Source organism: Lichenostomus cassidix, unplaced genomic scaffold (genome assembly GCF_008360975.1).
Source record: "Lichenostomus cassidix isolate B80296 unplaced genomic scaffold, HeHo_3.0 HiC_scaffold_33, whole genome shotgun sequence".
NCBI lineage: Eukaryota > Metazoa > Chordata > Aves > Passeriformes > Meliphagidae > Lichenostomus > Lichenostomus cassidix.
In genome coordinates this window covers 2,884,784-2,902,892 of record NW_028147632.1, presented here as the reverse complement: position 1 = coordinate 2,902,892, position 18,109 = coordinate 2,884,784, and the positions used below count along the sequence as shown (strand labels likewise).

Sequence of the window (18,109 nt, the reverse complement as noted above, 5' to 3'; positions counted from 1 at the left end):
GCCTCTTCCCAGTGATCCCAGTGCTCCCAGTCTGCCCGTGCAGCCTCCAGCAGCCAGCGAGGCCTTCAGCTGGGCCGGCAGAGAGGAGCTGCTGGAGCTCCCAAATCAGTTGGGTTCCGTTTGTCCTTCCCAGCCTGGGGAACAACGATTTGGGAGTTTTCTGCCCAAACGCTGTCCGTTCCTCCGCTCAGCCCAAGGGGTTTGGGGAGATTTTGGCTTTTTGGGGGAAACCAAAGCGATGCACGGAGCTCACCCAGCACAGGGCAGCTCTGCAGGCGCTGAGCTGGATTGAGCCTGGCAGAGGAGCAAAGCGTCTAGATGGATGTGATAACTGGGCATCGAAAATTAAAAAAGGTTTGGAAGAAATTGGGAAGGAAATCAAAATTCTACATGAAGTGGGTTCCAGAAATTACACCTTGAAATTCGACCAGATCTTCCACACTCTCACTTCCTGGAGCGGTTTTCTGGGGACTGGAATGGGATTTTGAGGAATAAAAGTGGGGTTTGGCGCCAAGATTTTTTTTTTTTTTTTTGCAATAAATACTAATGTTTGGAGAATAAAAGTAATTTTGGAGGAAAATTTGTTTTTTGAGGGGAAGGAGAATCCCCTCTTGGAAAAAGGAGAAATTGAAACTTCCTAAAACCCCACCCGGGGGGAGGGGCGGCCAAAAATTTGGGAGGAAAAAAAGGGAAAATGCTCCATACCCGGATTTGCCCTCAGCAAAGATGGCGGCGGCCGCGTCTAGTTTTTCCGCCCTTATCAAAAATGGCGGCGAAGCAGTTTCCGCTCCCTCCGCCCTCATCCAAGATGGCGTCGCCCATAACCAAAATGGCGATGCCCTTAACCAACATGGCGGCCTCGTTTTACCAAATGCGCGCCTTGCCCTTTACCAAGATGGCGCCGCACCCTCACCCCACTTCTCTCTGGTTGGTCGCCATTTGCCCGCCCTTCAATCTGATTGGCTTCTCGCACGGAACTGGGCGTGGCTTCCCCACATGGTCGCGATGGCGGGCGGCGTGTCGGGGGTGAGGGGATGAGGAGTTTTCCCCAAACTTTGGGGTTTCTGTGGGAATTTGAGTGATCTTGGAGGGAGTTGAGGGGATTTTTGGGGTTCCTGGCTCATTCCGGGCCTCATTTACGCTTTTCCCGCAGAGGACAGACCCTTTTCCCGGTCCAGCGCCGCTGCCGCGCCACAGAGTGAAGAGATTCCTGAGGGGAACTGAGGAAAAACCGGTAAAAATCGGGGAATTTCGGGGATTCGTGAGGGGAATTGAGGTGAATTTGGGGATCACGGGGAGATTTGGGGTTCTGGAAGAGATTTGGGAGGTGCAGGAAGGGATTTGAGGGGGAATTTGGGAGAATTTGAGTGATATTGGAGGGAATTTGGAGGATTCGTGAGGGGAATTGGGGGGAATTTGGGGATTCCGGTGGGATTTGAGGGTTCTGGAAGGGGTTTGGGGGGTGTAGGAAGGATTAAAGGGAACCTGAGGGGAATTTAGGGAAAACTTAGTGATATTGGAAGGAATTTCGGAGATTCGTGATGAGAATTGAGGGAAATTTGGGGATTCCCGGGGGATTTGGAGTTCTGGAAGGGATGTGAGGGATCCTGAGTGGAATTTGGGGGAATTTGAGGGAATTTGGGGGATTCGTGAGGGTAATTAGGAGGAATTTGGGGATCCTGAGGGGAATTGGGGGTTCCGGAAGGGATTTGGGAGATGCAGGAAGGGATTTGAGAGGAATTTGGGGGAATTTGTGGGGAATTGGAAGGAATTTGGAGGATTCGTGAGGGGAATTGGGGGGAATTTGGGGATCACGGGTGAATATGGGGTTCTGGAAGGGATTTGGGAGGTACAGGAAGGGATTTGAGGGGGAATTTGGGAGTATTTGAGTGATCTTGAAAGGAATTTCGGGGATTCGTGAGGGGAATTGGGTGGAAGTTGGGGATCCTGAAGGGATTTGGGGTTCCGGAAGAGATTTGGGGGGTGCAGAAAAGGATTTAAGGGGAATTTGGGGGAATTTGAGTGATCTTGGAAGGAATTTGGGGGATTCGTGAGGGGAATTAGGAGGAATTTGGGGATCCTGAGGGGAATTGGGGGTGCAGGAAGGGATTTGGGAGGAATTTAGGGGAATTTGAGGGGAATTGGAAGGAATTTGGAGGATTCGTGAGGGGAATTGGGTGGAATTTGAGGGATATTGGAGGGAATTTTGGGGATTCATGAGGGGAATTGGGGGGAATTTGGGGATCCTGAGGGGAACTGGGGGTTCTGGAAGGGATTTGGGTCGTGTAGGAAGGGATTTGAGAGGGAATTTGGGGGAATCTGAGGGATTTTGGAAGCAATTTGGGGATTTGTGAGGGGAATTGGGGGGAATTTGGGGATCCTGAGGGGATTTGGGGCTCTGGAAGGGATTTGGGAGATGCAGGAAGGGATTTAAGGGGAATTTGGGGGAATTTGAGTGATCTTGGAGGGAATTTGGGGGATTCCTGAGGGGAAGTGGAGGGAATTTGGGGATTCCGGGGGGATTTGAGGGTTCTGGAAGGGATTTGGGAGGTGCAGAAAGGGATTTGAGAGGAATTTGGGGGAATTTGAGGGGAATTGGAAGGAATTTGGGAGATTCTTGAGGGAATTGGGGAAAATTTGGGAGATTCATGAGAGGAATGGGGGAATGGATCAGGGGAACAGGGAAGGGATTCTGGGGGGATTTGGGGTTCTGGAAGGGATTTGGGGGATCCTGAGGGGAATTTGGGGGAATTTGCGTGATCTTGGAAGGAATTTTGGGGATTCGTGAGGGGAATTTGGGGATTTGGGCGGAATTTTGGGGAGAATTTTGGGAGAATTTGGGGGGAATTTTGAGTGGAATTTTAGGGGGATTTTGGGTGGAATTGTGGGGAGAATTTGGGGAAGTTGGGTCAAATTTTGGAGGATTTGGGTGGAATTTTGGGTGGCATTTTAGGGAGATTTGGGTGGAATTTAGGGTGAATTTTGGGTTGAATTTGGGTGGAATTTTAAGGGGATTTGGGTGGAATTTTGGGGTCGATTTTAGGGTGTTTTGGGTGGAAATCTGGGGGAATTTTGGGTTCAATTTGGGTGGAATTTTGGGTTGAATTTTTGGGAGATTGGGGTGGAATTGTGGGTGAATTATGGGTTGAATTCGGGTGGAATTTTGGGGTGGATTTTATAGAAATTTGGGGGGAATTTTGAGATAATTTAGATGGAATTTTGGGGTAATTTTGGGTGGAATTTTGGGATAACTTAGATGGAATTTTGGGTGGAATTTTGAGATAATTTAGATGGAATTTTGGGGTAATTTTGGGTGGAATTTTGAGGTAATTTAGATGGAATTTTGGGGTAATTTTGGGTGGAATTTTGAGGTAATTTAGATGGAATTTTGGGGTAATTTTGGGATGTTTTCCCCCCAGCCCCGCCCTGTCGCCCCTCGGCTCCATTGGCACCTGAAAAACTTGGAAAATCAGGAAAAATCAGCAGCAGAAAAAGCAGCAAGATGGGAACCTCTGCTGCCCGAGGAGCCCGGGTGAGAATTCCCAAAAAAACCCCCAAAAAACCCCAAAAAACCCTAAAATCCAGAGGGAAATCCCAAAATCCAGCTGGGAATTCCCAAAATCCAGCAGGAAATTCCCAAAAATCCATCATGAACTATCCAAAATCCAGCAGGAAATTCCCAAAAATCTGGCAGGAAATTCCCAAAATCCAGCAGGAAATTCCCAAAATCCAGCAGGAAATTCCCAAAATCTGGGAGGAACATCCAAAAATCTGTGAGGAGTTTCTCAAAATCTGTCTAGAACCCCAAAAATCCATCAGGAAATCCCAAAAATCCCCTAAAATTCGTGAGGAATACCCAAAAATCTATCAGAAATATCCCAAAAATACATCACAGATCCACTAAAATCCATCCAGGACCCCAAAATTTGTCAGAAACTTCCCAAAATCTGTGAGGAAAATTGCAAAATCCATCCAGGATCTCCCAAAATCCATTGGGAAATCCCAAAAATCCCTCAATTATCCCAAAAAATCCATCCAGGATCCCCAAAAATCCCTGAATTTTCCCAAATTTTCCCAAAATTCCCATTTTTCCAGGTTTTTAGAGCCAGACCCAGGGCAGGATCCCTGCAACAACCCCAAAAATCTCCCAAAAATCCATGAGAAATCTCCCAAAAATCCCTTAATTATCCCCAAAAATCCCTCAAATATCCCCAAAAATCTCTTAATTATCCCCAAAAGTCCATGGATTATCCCAAAATCTCCATAAAATCCCTCAATTATCCCCCAAAATCCCTCAATTATCCCCAAAAATCCCTCAATTATCCCTAAAAATCCCTCAATTATGACAGAAAATCTTTCAATTATCCCCAAAAATCCACGAGTTATCCCCAAAAATCCATGGATTATCCCCAAAAATCCATCCATTATCCTGAAATTCCCAAAAATCTCCCAAAAATCCATGAGAATTCCCCAAAAACCCTAGGATTATCCCCAAAAATCCCTTAATTATCCCCAAAAATCCATGAGAAACCCCCCAAAAATCCCTCAATTATCCCCAAAAATCCCAAATTTTCCCAAATTCCCAATTTTCCCAGGTTTTTGGAGCCAGACCCAGGGCAGGATCCCTGCACAATCACCCAGAGGGAAATTGCAGATTCTGTGGATATTGCCAGCGCCAGCAAGGTGAGGATTTGGGGGAAAAAATGGGGATTTTTGGGAAAAAAATGGGAATTTTGGGAAAAAATGGGATTTGGGAGGAAGAATGGGGATTTTGGGGAAAAAAATCCCTTGAATTTTGGAAAAAAAACCCCAAATTTTTGGGAAAAAATGGGGATTTTGGGGGGGAAAATGGGGATTTTGGGGAAAAAAAATGGGATTTTGGGGGGAAAATGGGAATTTTGGGGAAAATGGAGATTTGGGGAAAAAAGGGGATTTTGGGAAAAAAATCAAAATTTGGGGGGAAAAAACTGAATTTTGCGGAAAAAAAATGGGGATTTTGGGGAAAAAATGGGATTTTGGGGAAAAAAAGGGATTGGGGGAGAATGGGATTTTTGGGATGGAAAAATGGGAATTTTGGGGGAGAAAATGGGAATTTTTGGGAAAAAATGGGAATTTTGGAGAGAAAAAAAGGGAATTTTTGGGGATAAAAAGAAATTTTGGGAAGGGGAAAAATGGGGAATTTGGGGTGAAAAAAAGGGAATTTGAGGAAAAAAGGAATTGTGGGAAATGAAGGGGATTTGGGGAAGGAAAGGAAGGGAATTATTTTGGGGAAAAAAAGGGAATTTTGGGGAAAGAAGGGAATTTTGGGTGAGAATTCCCAATTTTTTGGGGTTTTTAGCACTTTGATCTTCGCCTGGAGCAGTTTGGGCCTTACAGGGTTGATTACACCAGGAATGGCAGGTGAGCTCCAGTATAAACCAGTATGGACCAGTATGGAATGGGATAGAGCAGTATAAACCAGTATGGACCAGTATTAACCAGTATGGGATGGTATGGACCAGTATAAACCAGTAGGAACCAGTATAAACCAGTATGGAATGGTACAGACCAGTACGGACCAGTCTGGATTGGGATAGACCAGTATAAACCAGTAGGAACCAGTATAGACCAGTATAAACCAGTATGGGATGGTACAGATCAGTATGGACCAGTATGGATTGCGATAGACCAGTATAAACCAGTACAGACCAGTATAAACTGGGATAGACCAGTCTGAACCAGGATAGACTAGTCTGGACCAGTATGGAATGGGATAGACCAGTATAAACCAGTATGGGATGGTACTGACCAGTCTGGACCAGTATGGGATGGTACAGACCAGTATAAACCAGTATGGAATGGTATAGACCAGTATAAACCAGTATGGGATGGTACTGACCAGTATGGACCAGTATGGATTGCGATAAACCAATATAAACCAGTACAGGCCAGTACGGACCAGTATAAACTGGTCGTTGCCAGTCTCCCAGTTTGTTCCAATCCATTCCCAGTCCGTTCCAGTCCATCCCAGTCCCTCCCAGTCCATCCCAGTCCCTCCCAGTTCCCTCCCAATCCCTCCCAGTCCATCCCAGTTCAATCCCAGTCCATCCCAGTCCCTCCCAGTCCATCCCAGTCCCTCCCAGTCCCTCCCAGTTCAATCCCAGTCCCTCCCAGTTCAATCCCAGTCCATCCCAGTTCCATCCCAGTCCATCCCAGTCCATCCCAGTCCCTCCCAGTCCATCCCAGTCCATCCCAGTCCATCCCAGTCCCTCCCAGTCCATCCCAGTCCCTCCCAGTCCATCCCAGTTCCATCCCAGTTCCATCCCAGTCCATCCCAGTCCCTCCCAGTCCATCCCAGTCCATCCCAGTCCCTCCCAGTATCCCCATTTCCCAGGTTCCTGTTGCTGGGCGGGGCCAGAGGTCACGTGGCCGCTCTGGACTGGAGCTCTCGGCGCCTCAGCTGTGAGTTCAACGTCATGGAGCCAATCAGAGACCTGCGGTGAGCTGGGAGCGACTGGGAGCACTGGGAGGGACTGGGAGGGACTGGGAGGGAACTGGGATGGACTGGGAGGAGGCTGGGAATGGATTGGAGGGACTGGGATGGACTGGGGTGGACTGGGAGGGACTGGGAGGGGCTGGGAGCGACTGGGTTGGGCTTCGGAAGGACTGGGATGGACTGGGAGAGGACTGGGAATGGACTGGAGGGGACTGGGAATGGGAACTGGGAGGGACTGGTAATGGACTGCGATGGACTGGGAGGAACTGGGAGGTACTGGGAAGGGAATGGGATGGACTGGGAGGGACTGGGAGTGAACTGGTAATGGACTGGAAACTACTGGGAGGGAACTGGGAGGAGTTTAGGGGGAACTGGGATGGACTGGGAGGGACTGGGATTGAACTGGGAGGGACTGGGATGGACTGGGAGTGAACTGGTAACATACTGGAAACTACTGGGAGGGAACTGGGAAGAGTTTGGGGGAGCTGGGAGGGACTGGGAGAGGATTGGAGGTGAATGGGAGGGGAATGGGAGGGACTGGGAGGGAACTGGGAATGGATTGGGGGGACTGGGAAGGGAATGGGGAGGACTGGAATGAGCACTGGGGGCACTGGGATGAACTGGGAGGGACTGGGAATATATTGGGATGGACTGGGAGGGTTATGAGGGAACTGGGAGGGAACGGGAAGGGACTGGGAAGGGAATGGGATGAACTGGGAGGGACTGGGAATAGACTGGGAGGGAACTGGGAGGGAACTGGGATGGGTTTAGGGTGAACTGGGAGAGACTGGGATGGGACTGGGAATGGATTGGGAGGGACTGGGATGAGCACTGGGGGCACTGGGATGGACTGGGAAGGACTGGGAAACACTGGGAGGGAACTGGAAGGGACTGGGAGGGACTGGGATGGACTGGGAAGGACTGGGAGTGAAGTTGTAATAGACTGGAAACTACTGGGAGGAACTGGGAGGAGTTTAGGGGGAACTGGGAGGGACTGGGAAGGGAGTGGGAGAGACTGGGGGGACTGGGAATGAACTGGGAGGGACTGGGAGGGACTGGGATGGACTGGAGGCACTAACTCCATTTTTGGTCTGAAAATTGTCTTTTTTCTCTTCCCAAATCCCCATTTTCCCTCCTAAACTCATTTTTCCTCCTATAATCCTCATTCCTCCTCCAAAAATCTTCATTTTCTCTCCAAAAATCTTCATTTTTCCTCCTAAAATCCCCATTTTTTCCCCCTAAAATCCCCATTTTCCCTCCTAAAATCTCTATTTTCACTCTTAAAAATCTCCATTTTCCCTCCTAAAATCTCCATTTCCACTGTTAAAAATCTCGATTTTCACTTTTAAAATCTCCATTTTCACTTTAAAAAATCTCATTTTCCTCCTAAAACCCCATTTTTCCCCTAAAATCCCCATTTTCCCCTAAAACCCCATTTTTTTTCCCCAAACCCCATTTATTTCCAAAACCCCATTTTTTCCCCAAAATCCCCATTTTTTCCCTCTAAAAATCCCCATTTTTTCCCCTAAAATCCCCATTTTTCCTCCTAAAATCTCATTTTTCCCCCTAAAATCTTCATTTTTCCTCCTAAAAATTTTCATTTTCCCCCTAAAATCCCCATTTTTCCTCCTAAAATCTTCATTTTTCCTCCTAAAATCCCCATTTTTCCCCCTAAAATCTTCATTTTTCCTCCTAAAATCCCCATTTTTCCCCTAAACTCTTCATTTTTTCCCCCCAAACCCTATAAAACCCCCATATTTCCCCCCCCAAACCCCATTATATTTCCCCAAAATCCCATTTTTCCCCCAAACCCCAGCTGGCTGCACAGTGAGTCTCTGCTGGCCGTGGCTCAGCGCCGCTGGCTGCACGTCTACGACAGCCAGGGGCTGGAGATCCACGTGGTGAGGAAATTCCAGGGGATCCTCAGGATGGAATTCCTGCCCTACCACTTCCTGCTGGCTGCTGTGGTGAGTCCTGCAAAATTCCCAAAATTTTGGGAAAATTTGGGAAAAATTCGGGGAAATTTGAGTGATTTTTGGCTGATTTTTCACCATTTTTTGGTGATTTTTCGCCAAAGTTTGGTGATTTTTCGCCATTTTTTGGTGATTTTTTGCCAATTTTTGCCATTTTTTCGGTGGGTTTTCCCCATTTTTTACCAATTTTTACCAATTTTAATGAATTTTGGGTGAGTTCTGCAAATTTTTTGGGTGGTTTTTGCCATTTTTGGTGATTTTTTGCCAATTTTTGGGGTGGGTTTGGCTGATTTTAGCCAATCCACGTGGTCAGGAGATTCCAGGGGATCCTGAGGATGGAATTCCTGCCCTACCACTTCCTGCTGGCTGCTGTGGTGAGTGCTGAATGAAAATCTGAAATTTTGGGGAAAATTCGGGAAAATTTGAGCCATTTTTGGCCATTTTTTGGTGATTTTTCGCTAATTTTTCACCATTTTTTGGTGATTTTTCGCAGATTTTTGGTGATTTTTCGCCAATTTTTTGTAATTTTTAGCCAATTTTTACCATTTTTCAGTGGGTTTTCCCCATTTTTTGCCAGTTTTAATGAATTTTGGGTGAGTTCTGCAAATTTTTGGGGTGATTTTTGCCGTTTTTGGTGATTTTTGGCTGATTTTTGCCCATTTTTTGCCAATTTTTGGGGTGGCTTTGGCTGACTTTAGCCAACCCACGTGGTGAGGAGATTCCAGGGGATCCTCAGGATGGAATTCCTGCCCTACCACTTCCTGCTGGCTGCTGTGGTGAGTTTGGGGAAATTCCCAAAATTTTGGGAAAATTTGGGAAAAATTCGGGAAAATTTGAGCCATTTTTGGCTATTTTTTGGTGATTTTTTGCTAATTTTTCGCCGATTTTTGGTGATTTTTAGCCAATTTTTGCCATTTTTTCGGTGGGTTTTCCCTATTTTTTACCAATTTTTACCAATTTTGATGAATTTTGGATGAGTTCTGCAAGTTTTTGGGGTGATTTTTGCCACTTTTTGGTGATTTTTTGCCAATTTTTGGGGTGAGTTTGGCCGATTTTAGCCAATCCAAGTGGTCAGGAGATTCCAGGGAATCCTCAGGATGGAATTCCTGCCCTACCACTTCCTGCTGGCTGCTGTGGTGAGTCCTGCAAAATTTGGGCAAATTTGGGAAAAATTCGGGAAAATTTGAGCCATTTTTGCCCATTTTTTGGTGATTTTTCGCTAATTTTTCGCCGATTTTTGGTGATTTTTAGCCAATTTTTGCCCTTTTTTCAGTGGGTTTTCCCCATTTTTTGCCAATTTTAATGAATTTTGGGTGAGTTCTGCAAATTTTTGGGGTGATTTTTGCCGTTTTTGGTGATTTTTGCCCGATTTTTGCCCATTTTTTGCCAATTTTTGGGGTGAGTTTGGCCGATTTTAGCCAACCCACGTGGTGAGGAGATTCCAGGGAATCCTCAGGATGGAATTCCTGCCCTACCACTTCCTGCTGGCTGCTGTGGTGAGTCCTGCAAAATTCCCAAAATTTCGGGAAAATTTGGGAAAAATTCGGGAAAAATTCGGGAAAATTTGAGCCATTTTTGGCCATTTTTTGGTGATTTTTTGGCTGATTTTTGCCAATTTTTGGTGATTTTTCGCTGATTTGTGTCAATGTTTGGATGGGTTTGGCCCATTTTTCCCCATTATTATTTTTCCCCATTATTATTTTTCCCCATTATTATTTTTCCCCCTTTTTTCCCCATTTTTTCCCCATTTTCCCCCATTTTTCCTACTTCCCATGTTTATTCTCCATTTTTTCACCATTTATTCTCCATTTTTTCACCATTTTTTCACCATTTCTCACCCTATTTTCCCCATTTTTTCCCATTTTTTCCAATTTCTTCACTGTTTTTCCCCATTTTTCCATGTTTTTCTCCCCCAGAGCTAGCTGGGCTGCTGCAGTTCCGGAACATCTCTGTGTTTTTCCCCATTTTCCCCCCATTTTTCCCCATTTTCCCCCATTTTTCCCCCATTTTTCCACCTTTTTTGGCCTTTTTTTCCCCATTTTCCCCCATTTTTCCCCATTTTCCCCCCAGAGCTAGCTGGGCTGCTGCAGTTCCTGGACATCTCTGTGTTTTTTCACCATTTTTTCACCATTTTTCACCATTTTCCACCCTTTTTCCACCCTTTATTCCTCCCGTTTTTTGCCCGCTTTTCACTGTTTTCCCACCATTTTTCTCCCATTTTTTCACCACTTGTAGTCACAATTTTTGTAATTTTCCACTCTTTTTTTACTATTTTCCCACTGGTTTTCCCTCATTTTTTCACCCTTTAATTGTTCTTTTTCCCCTGTTTTTTCACCCGTTTTCTCCCTTTTTTTACCTGTTTTTTCACTGTTTTCCCCCACTTTTCCCATTTTTTCCCATTTTCCCATGTTTTCTCCCCATTTCTCCCCCAGAGTTCACTGGGTTTGCTGCAGTTCCTGAACATCTCAGTGTTTTTTCACCATTCCTCCCCATTTTTTCACCATTTTTTTTCACCCTTTCCCACCATTTTTTTTCACTCTTTTTTGCCTTTTTTCCACCATTTTCCACCCTTTTTTTTCCCTTTTCTCTCCCATTTTCCACTGTTTTTCTCCATTTTTTCACAGTTATTTTGCCATTTTTTCACCATTTGCCGCCACGTTTTCACTGTTTTTCACCATTTTTCCCATTTTTTCCCATTTTCCATGTTTTCTCTCCCAGAGCTAGCTGGGCTGCTGCAGTTCTTGGACATCTTGGATGTTTTTTCACCATTTTTTCACCATTTTTCACTGTATTTTCCCCATTATTTTTCCCCATTATTTTCCCCCATTTTCCCCATTTTTCCCACTTCCCATGTTTATTCTCTGTTTTTTCACCACTTATTGTCCATTTTTTCCCTGTTTTTCTCCATTTTTTCACAGTTTTTTGCCATTTTTTCGCTGTTTTTCACCCTATTTTCCCCATTTTTCCCCATTTTTCCCATTTTCCCATGTTTTCTCCCCATTTTTCCCCCCAGAGTGAGCTGGGTTTGCTGCACTTCCTGAACATCTTGGTGTTTTTTCCCTGTTTTTTCCCCGTTTTTCCCTGTTTTTTTCCCCATTTTCCCAATTTTTTCACTGTTTTTCCCCATTTTTCCCAATTTTTCCCCATTTTCTCTCCCCCAGAGCTCGCTGGGTTTGCTGCAGTTCCTGAACATCTCAGTGTTTTTTCCCATTTTCACCATTTTCCCCCCATTTTTTCACCATTTTTCCACCATTTTTTTTGTCTTTTTTCCACCATTTTCCACCCTTTTCTCACCCATTTTTCTCCCCATTTTTCTCTCCATTTTTCTCCCCATTTTTTCATTGTTTTTCCCCATTTTTTGCCTGTTTTTTCCCCATTTCTCCCCCAGAGCTAGCTGGGCTGCTGCAGTTCCTGGATATCTCAGTGTTTTTTCACCATTTCTCCCCATTTTTTCACCATTTTTCCACCATTTTTCACCCTTTTCTCACCCATTTTTCCCCATTTTTCGCCATTTTTCCCCATTTTTTCACCGTTTTTCCCCGTTTTTTCACTGTTTTTCCCCATTTTTTCTCCATTTTCCCCATTTTTCCATGTTTTTTTCCCCCAGAGCTCACTGGGTTTGCTGCACTTCCTGAACATCTCTGTGTTTTTTCACCATTTTTTCACCATTTTACCCCATTTTCCCCCCATTTTTTCACCATTTTTCTCTGATTTTTCACCATTTTTTCACCCATTTCCCCCATTTTTCCCTGTTTTTCCCCCATTTTTCCCATTTCCCACCATTTTCCCCATTTTCCCCCCAGAGCTAGCTGGGTTTGCTGCACTTCCTGAACATCTTAGTGGTTTTTCCCCATTTTTCCCCATTTTTCCCCATTTTTCCCCCATTTTTCCCCATTTTTTCACCGTTTTTCCCCGTTTTTTCACTGTTTTTCCCCATTTTTTCTCCATTTTCCCCATTTTTCCATGTTTTCTCCCCCAGAGCTCGCTGGGTTTGCTGCAGTTCCTGATCATCTCAGTGTTTTTTCACCATTTTTTCACCATTTTTTGCTGTATTTCCAGCATTTTTAACCATTTTTCCCCATTTCCCACTTTTTTGCCATTTTCCCACTGTTTTCCCCCATTTTTCCACTGTTTTTCTCCATTTTTCCACCGTTTTTCACCCTATTTTCCCCGTTTTTTCTCCATTTTCCCAATTTCTTCACTGTTTTTCCCCATTTTTCCCCATTTTTTCCCATTTTCCCATTTTTTTCCCCATTTTTCCCCCCAGAGCTCGCTGGGTTTGCTGCATTTCCTGGACATCTCGGTGTTTTTTCACCATTTTTTCATCATTTTTTCACTATTTTCCCCATTTTTCCCATTTTGTCACCGTTTTCCCACCCCTTTTTTTGCCTTTTTTTCCCCATTTTCCACCCTTTTCTCACCCATTTTCCCCCATTTTCCCCCGATTTTTCCCCATTTTTTTCTCCATTTTTCCCATTTTTCCATGTTTTTCTCCCCCAGAGCAATCTGGGTTTGCTGCAGTTCCTGAACATCTCGGTGTTTTTTCACCATTTCTCCCCATTTTCCCCCCATTTTTTCACCATTTTTTGCTGTATTTTCCCCGTTTTTTCATTGTTTTTCCCCATTTTCCCCATTTTGGCACCATTTTCCCACCCTTTTTTTGCCTTTTTTCCCCATTTTCCACCCTTTTCTCACCCATTTTTACCCTGTTTTCCCCCATTTTTCCCCCATTTTTCCCCGTTTTTTCACTGTTTTTCCCCATTTTTTCTCCATTTTCCCCATTTTTCCATGTTTTCTCCCCCAGAGCTCACTGGGTTTGCTGCAGTTCCTGAACATCTCTGTGTTTTTTCACCATTTTTTCACCATTTTGGCCCTATTTTCCCCCATTTTTTCACCATTTTTCACTGTTTTTCCTCCATTTTTTCACCGTTTTTCCCCATTTTTCCCTGTTTTTCCCCCATTTTTCCCATTTCCCACCATTTTCCCCATTTTCCCCCCAGAGCTAGCTGGGTTTGCTGCAGTTCCTGATCATCTCAGTGTTTTTTCACCATTTTTTCACCATTTTTTCACCATTTTTTCACCATTTTTTCACCATTTTTTCACCATTTTTTCACCATTTTTTGCTGTATTTCCAGCATTTTTAACCATTTTTCCCCATTTCCCACTTTTTTGCCATTTTCCCACTGTTTTCCCCCATTTTTCCACTGTTTTTCTCCATTTTTTCCCCATTTTTCCCCATTTTTTCCCCGTTTTCCCCCATTTTCCCCATTTTCCCATGTTTTCTCCCCATTTTTCCCCCCAGAGTGAGCTGGGTTTGCTGCACTTCCTGAACATCTTGGTGTTTTTTCCCTGTTTTTTCCCCGTTTTTTTCCCCATTTTCCCAATTTCTTCACTGTTTTTCCCCATTTTTTCCCATTTTTCCATGTTTCCCCCCAGAGCTCGCTGGGCTGCTGCAGTTCCTGAACATCTCAATGTTTTTTTCCTATTTTCCCCCATTTTTCACCATTTCCCCCCCGTTTTCCCCCATTTTTTCACCGTTTTTTCACTGGTTTACCCCATTTTTCCCATTTCCCATGTTTTCCTCCCAGAGCTAGCTGGGTTTGCTGCACTTCCTGAACATCTCAGTGTTTTTTCCCATTTTCCCCCATCTTTTCACCATTTTTCACTGTATTTTCCCCATTTTTCCCCACTTTTCCCCCATTTTCCCCCATTTTGTCACCATTTTTCCACCCTTTTTTTGCCTTTTTTCCCCATTTTCCACCCTTTTCTCATCCATTTTTTCCCTATTTTTTCCCCTATTTTTCCCCCATTTTTTCCCCATTTTCCCCATTTTTCCCATTTTTCCCTGTTTCTCCCCCCCCAGAGCTTGCTGGGTTTGCTGCAGTTCCTGATCATCTCAGTGTTTTTTCACCATTTTTTCACCATTTTTTCACCATTTTTTCACCATTTTTTGCTATATTTCCAGCATTTTTCCCCATTTTTCCCCATTTTTTCCCATTTCCCACTTTTTTGCCATTTTCCCACTGTTTTCCCCCATTTTTCCACTGTTTTTCTCCATTTTTCCACCGTTTTTCTCCATTTTTTCCCCGTTTTTTCCCCATTTTCCCAATTTCTTCACTGTTTTTCCCCATTTTTCCCATTTTCCCATGTTTTCTCCCCATTTTTCCCCCCAGAGTGAGCTGGGTTTGCTGCACTTCCTGAACATCTCGGTGTTTTTTCCCTGTTTTTTCCCCGTTTCTCCCTGTTTTTTTCCCCATTTTCCCAATTTCTTCACTGTTTTTCCCCATTTTTTCCCATTTTTCCATGTTTTCCCCCCAGAGCTAGCTGGGCTTGCTGCAGTTCCTGAACATCTCAATGTTTTTTTCCTATTTTCCCCCATTTTTCACCATTTTCCCCCCGTTTTCCCCCATTTTTTCACCGTTTTTTCACTGGTTTACCCCATTTTTCCCATTTCCCATGTTTTCCTCCCAGAGCTAGCTGGGCTTGCTGCAGTTCCTGAACATCTCAGTGTTTTTTTCCCATTTTTCCCCTGTTTTCCCCCATTTTTCACCATTTTTTGCTGTATTTTCCCCATTTTTCCCCACTTTTCCCCACTTTTCCCCCATTTTCCCCATTTTCCCCCATTTTTTCACCATTTTTCCACCCTTTTTTTGCCTTTTTTCCCCATTTTCCACCCTTTTCTCATCCATTTTTACCCCCTTTTCCCCCATTTTTTCACCGTTTTTCACCCTATTTTCCCCGTTTTTTCTCCATTTTCCCCATTTTTTCACTGTTTTTCCCCATTTTTCCCATTTCCCCCATTTTTTCCCCATTTTTCCCCCCAGAGCTAGCTGGGCTTGCAGCAGTTCCTGAACATCTCTGTGTTTTTTCACCATTCCTCCCCATTTTTTCACCATTTTTTTTCACCCTTTCCCACCATTTTTTTCACCCTTTTTTGCCTTTTTTTCACCATTTTCCACCCTTTTTTCCCTTTCTCCCCATTTTCCACTGTTTTTCTCCATTTTTTCACAGTTATTTTGCCATTTTTTCACCATTTGCCGCCACGTTTTCACGTTTTTCACCATTTTTCCCATTTTCCCATGTTTTTTCACCATTTTTTCACCATTTTTCACTGTATTTTCTCCATTTTTTCACCATTTTTCCCCCATTTTCCACCATTTTTCACTCCCATTTTTTCACTGTTTTTTCACCACGCCATTTTTTCCCTGTTTTTCTCCATTTTTTCACCGTTTTTTCCATTTTTTCACTGTTTTTCACCCTATTTTCCCCATTTTTTCCCCATTTTTTCCCCATTTTCCCCCATTTTTCCCCCGTTTTTTCCCATTTTTCCCATTTTTCCATGTTTTCCCCCCAGAGCTCGCTGGGTTTGCTGCATTTCCTGGACATCTCGGTGGGTCAGGAGGTCACTTCCCTCAGGACTCGCAGTGGCCGAGCGACGGCGATGGCTCAGAACCCCCAGAATGCCTTAATCCACCTGGGACATGGAAATGGTGGGAATTCGGGAATTTTGGGGATTTTTGGGAATTTTTTTGGGAATTTTGGGGGGGATTTGAGGGGTTTCTGGTCAAATTTTGGGGATTTTTGTTGATTTTTGGGTGAATTTTGGGTGAATTTCATTGGTTTTGGCAATGGCTCAGAACCCCCAGAATGCCCTGATCCACCTGGGACACAGAAATGGTGGGAATTTGGGGAATTTTGGGAAGAGTTTGGGGGGTTTTTGTTGGAATTTTGGGTGAATTTCGTTGAATTTTGGGGGAATTTCATTGGGTTTTGAGGGATTTAATCTGATTTTCGTGATGGCCCAGAACCCCCAGAATGCCCTAATCCACCTGGGACATGGAAATGGTGGGAATTTGGGATTTTTTGGGATTTTTTTGGGATTTTTGGGGTGGTTTTGAGGGTTTTCTGCTGGAATTTGGGGTGAATTTTGTTGAATTTTGGGTGAATTTCATTGAATTTTGGGGGATTTTGTTGATGACCCAAAACCCCCAGAATGCCTTAATCCACCTGGGACATGGAAATGGTGGGAATTCGGGAATTTGGGGATTTTTTGGGAATTTTTTTGGGAATTTTCGGGGGGATTTGAAAGGTTTCTGGTCAAATTTGGGGGATTTTTGTTGGATTTTTGGGGGAATTTCATTGGTTTTGGCGATGGCTCAGAACCCCCAGAATGCCCTAATCCACCTAGGACACAGAAATGGTGGGATTTTGGGAAATTTTGGAAATTTTTGGGCATTTTGGGAATTCTGGGAGGAGATTTGATGGATATTTGGAGGAATTTTGGAGGAATTTTGGGGATTTAATCAGATTTTGGTGAATGACCCAAAATCCTCAGAATGCCCTGATCCACCTGGGACATGGAAATGGTGGGAATTTGGGAATTTGGGGAATTTTGGGGAATTTTTGGAAATTTTTTGGGGAATTTTCGGGGGGATTTGAGGGGTTTCTGGTGGATTTTTGTTGGAATTTCATTGAATTTTGGGGCATTTTGTTGGATTTTGGCGATTTCCCCAAAATCCCATTTTTTTCCCTGGAAATTTTAATCTCATCACATTCCTGTTGATTTTTCTGAATTCCCTCAGAATCACCACCAAATTTTCCAGAATTCCCACTTTTTTCACCCAATTTTTTGGGTTTTTTTTAGTTTTTTGGGAATTTTTGAGATTCTTTCTTCCCAAATATCCCAAAATCCCATTTTTTCCCAATAATTTTCCAAAATTCCCAATAGAATTTGGGGAGAGATTTCACTCCCATCACCTTCCCTCAGAATCACTAAATTTTCCATAATTCCCACTTTTTTCACCCAATTTTTTCACTTTTTTCTTTCATTTTTTGGGGAATTTTTGGGATTCTCTCTTCCCAAATTCCCCAAAATCCCATTTTTCCCCAGGAATTTTCCAAAATTCCCCATAAAAATCAGGAAAATATTTCAATCCCATCACCTTCACTGCGATTTTTCTGAATTCTCCCCCAAATTTTCCACAATTCCCACATTTTTCACCCAAATTTTTCACTTTTTTTTTCATTTTTTTGGGAATTTTTGGGATTCCCTCTTCCCAAATATCCCCAAAATCCCATTTTTTCCCAGGAATTTCCCAAATTCCCAATAGAATTTAGGGAGAAATTTCAATCCCATCTCCTTCACTGCAATTTTTCTGAATTCTCCCCCAAATTTTCCACAATTCCCACATTTTTCACCCAATTTTTTTGTTTTTTTTTAAATTTTTTGGGAATTTTTGAGATTCCCTCTTCCCAAATTTTCCAAAATCCCATTTTTCCCCAATAATTTTCTCAAATTCCCAATAAAATTTGGGGGAAAGAATTTCAATCCCATCACCTTCCCTCAGAATCACTAAATTTTCCACAATTCCCACATTTTGCACCCAAATTTTTGAGGATTTTTTTTCGTTTTTTGGGAATTTTTGAGATTCTCTCTTCCCAAATTCCCCAAAATCCCATTTTTTCCCAATAATTTTCCCAAATTCCCAATAAAATTTGGGGAAAGAATTTCAATCCCATCAGATTCCCTCAGAATCACCAAATTTCCCAAATTCCCACATTTTTCACCCAATTTTTTCCCAGTTTTTTTCATTTTTTGGGAATTTTTGGGATTCTCTCTTCCCAAATTTCCCAAAATCCCATTTTTTTCCCAGAAATTTAG

General features: G+C 43.6%; 3 protein-coding genes across 10 annotated transcripts in view; 2 read left to right on the top strand and 1 right to left on the bottom strand.

Annotated features, from left to right (window-relative positions):
* LOC146421510 (early activation antigen CD69-like) overlaps nucleotides 1-18,109 on the top strand; it is a 102,247-nt gene that overhangs the window by 52,076 nt on the left and 32,062 nt on the right. The window lies entirely within an intron of this gene.
* The window catches only part of LOC146421512 (C-type lectin domain family 2 member B-like), a 186,571-nt gene that overhangs the window by 149,585 nt on the left and 18,877 nt on the right, over nucleotides 1-18,109 (bottom strand). The gene's annotated exons all lie outside the window — the stretch shown is intronic.
* Nucleotides 946-18,109, top strand: part of LOC146421514 (WD repeat-containing protein 46-like) — an 18,676-nt gene continuing 1,512 nt past the window's right edge. The window contains exons 1-8 of the mRNA XM_085047128.1: nucleotides 946-1,026; nucleotides 1,154-1,234; nucleotides 3,420-3,532; nucleotides 4,596-4,683; nucleotides 5,339-5,400; nucleotides 6,374-6,478; nucleotides 8,292-8,442; nucleotides 15,803-15,938. Coding sequence (XP_084903254.1) covers nucleotides 997-1,026; nucleotides 1,154-1,234; nucleotides 3,420-3,532; nucleotides 4,596-4,683; nucleotides 5,339-5,400; nucleotides 6,374-6,478; nucleotides 8,292-8,442; nucleotides 15,803-15,938 — 766 coding nt within the window. The 5' untranslated portion in view covers nucleotides 946-996. The remainder of the gene's footprint in view (nucleotides 1,027-1,153; nucleotides 1,235-3,419; nucleotides 3,533-4,595; nucleotides 4,684-5,338; nucleotides 5,401-6,373; nucleotides 6,479-8,291; nucleotides 8,443-15,802; nucleotides 15,939-18,109) is intronic.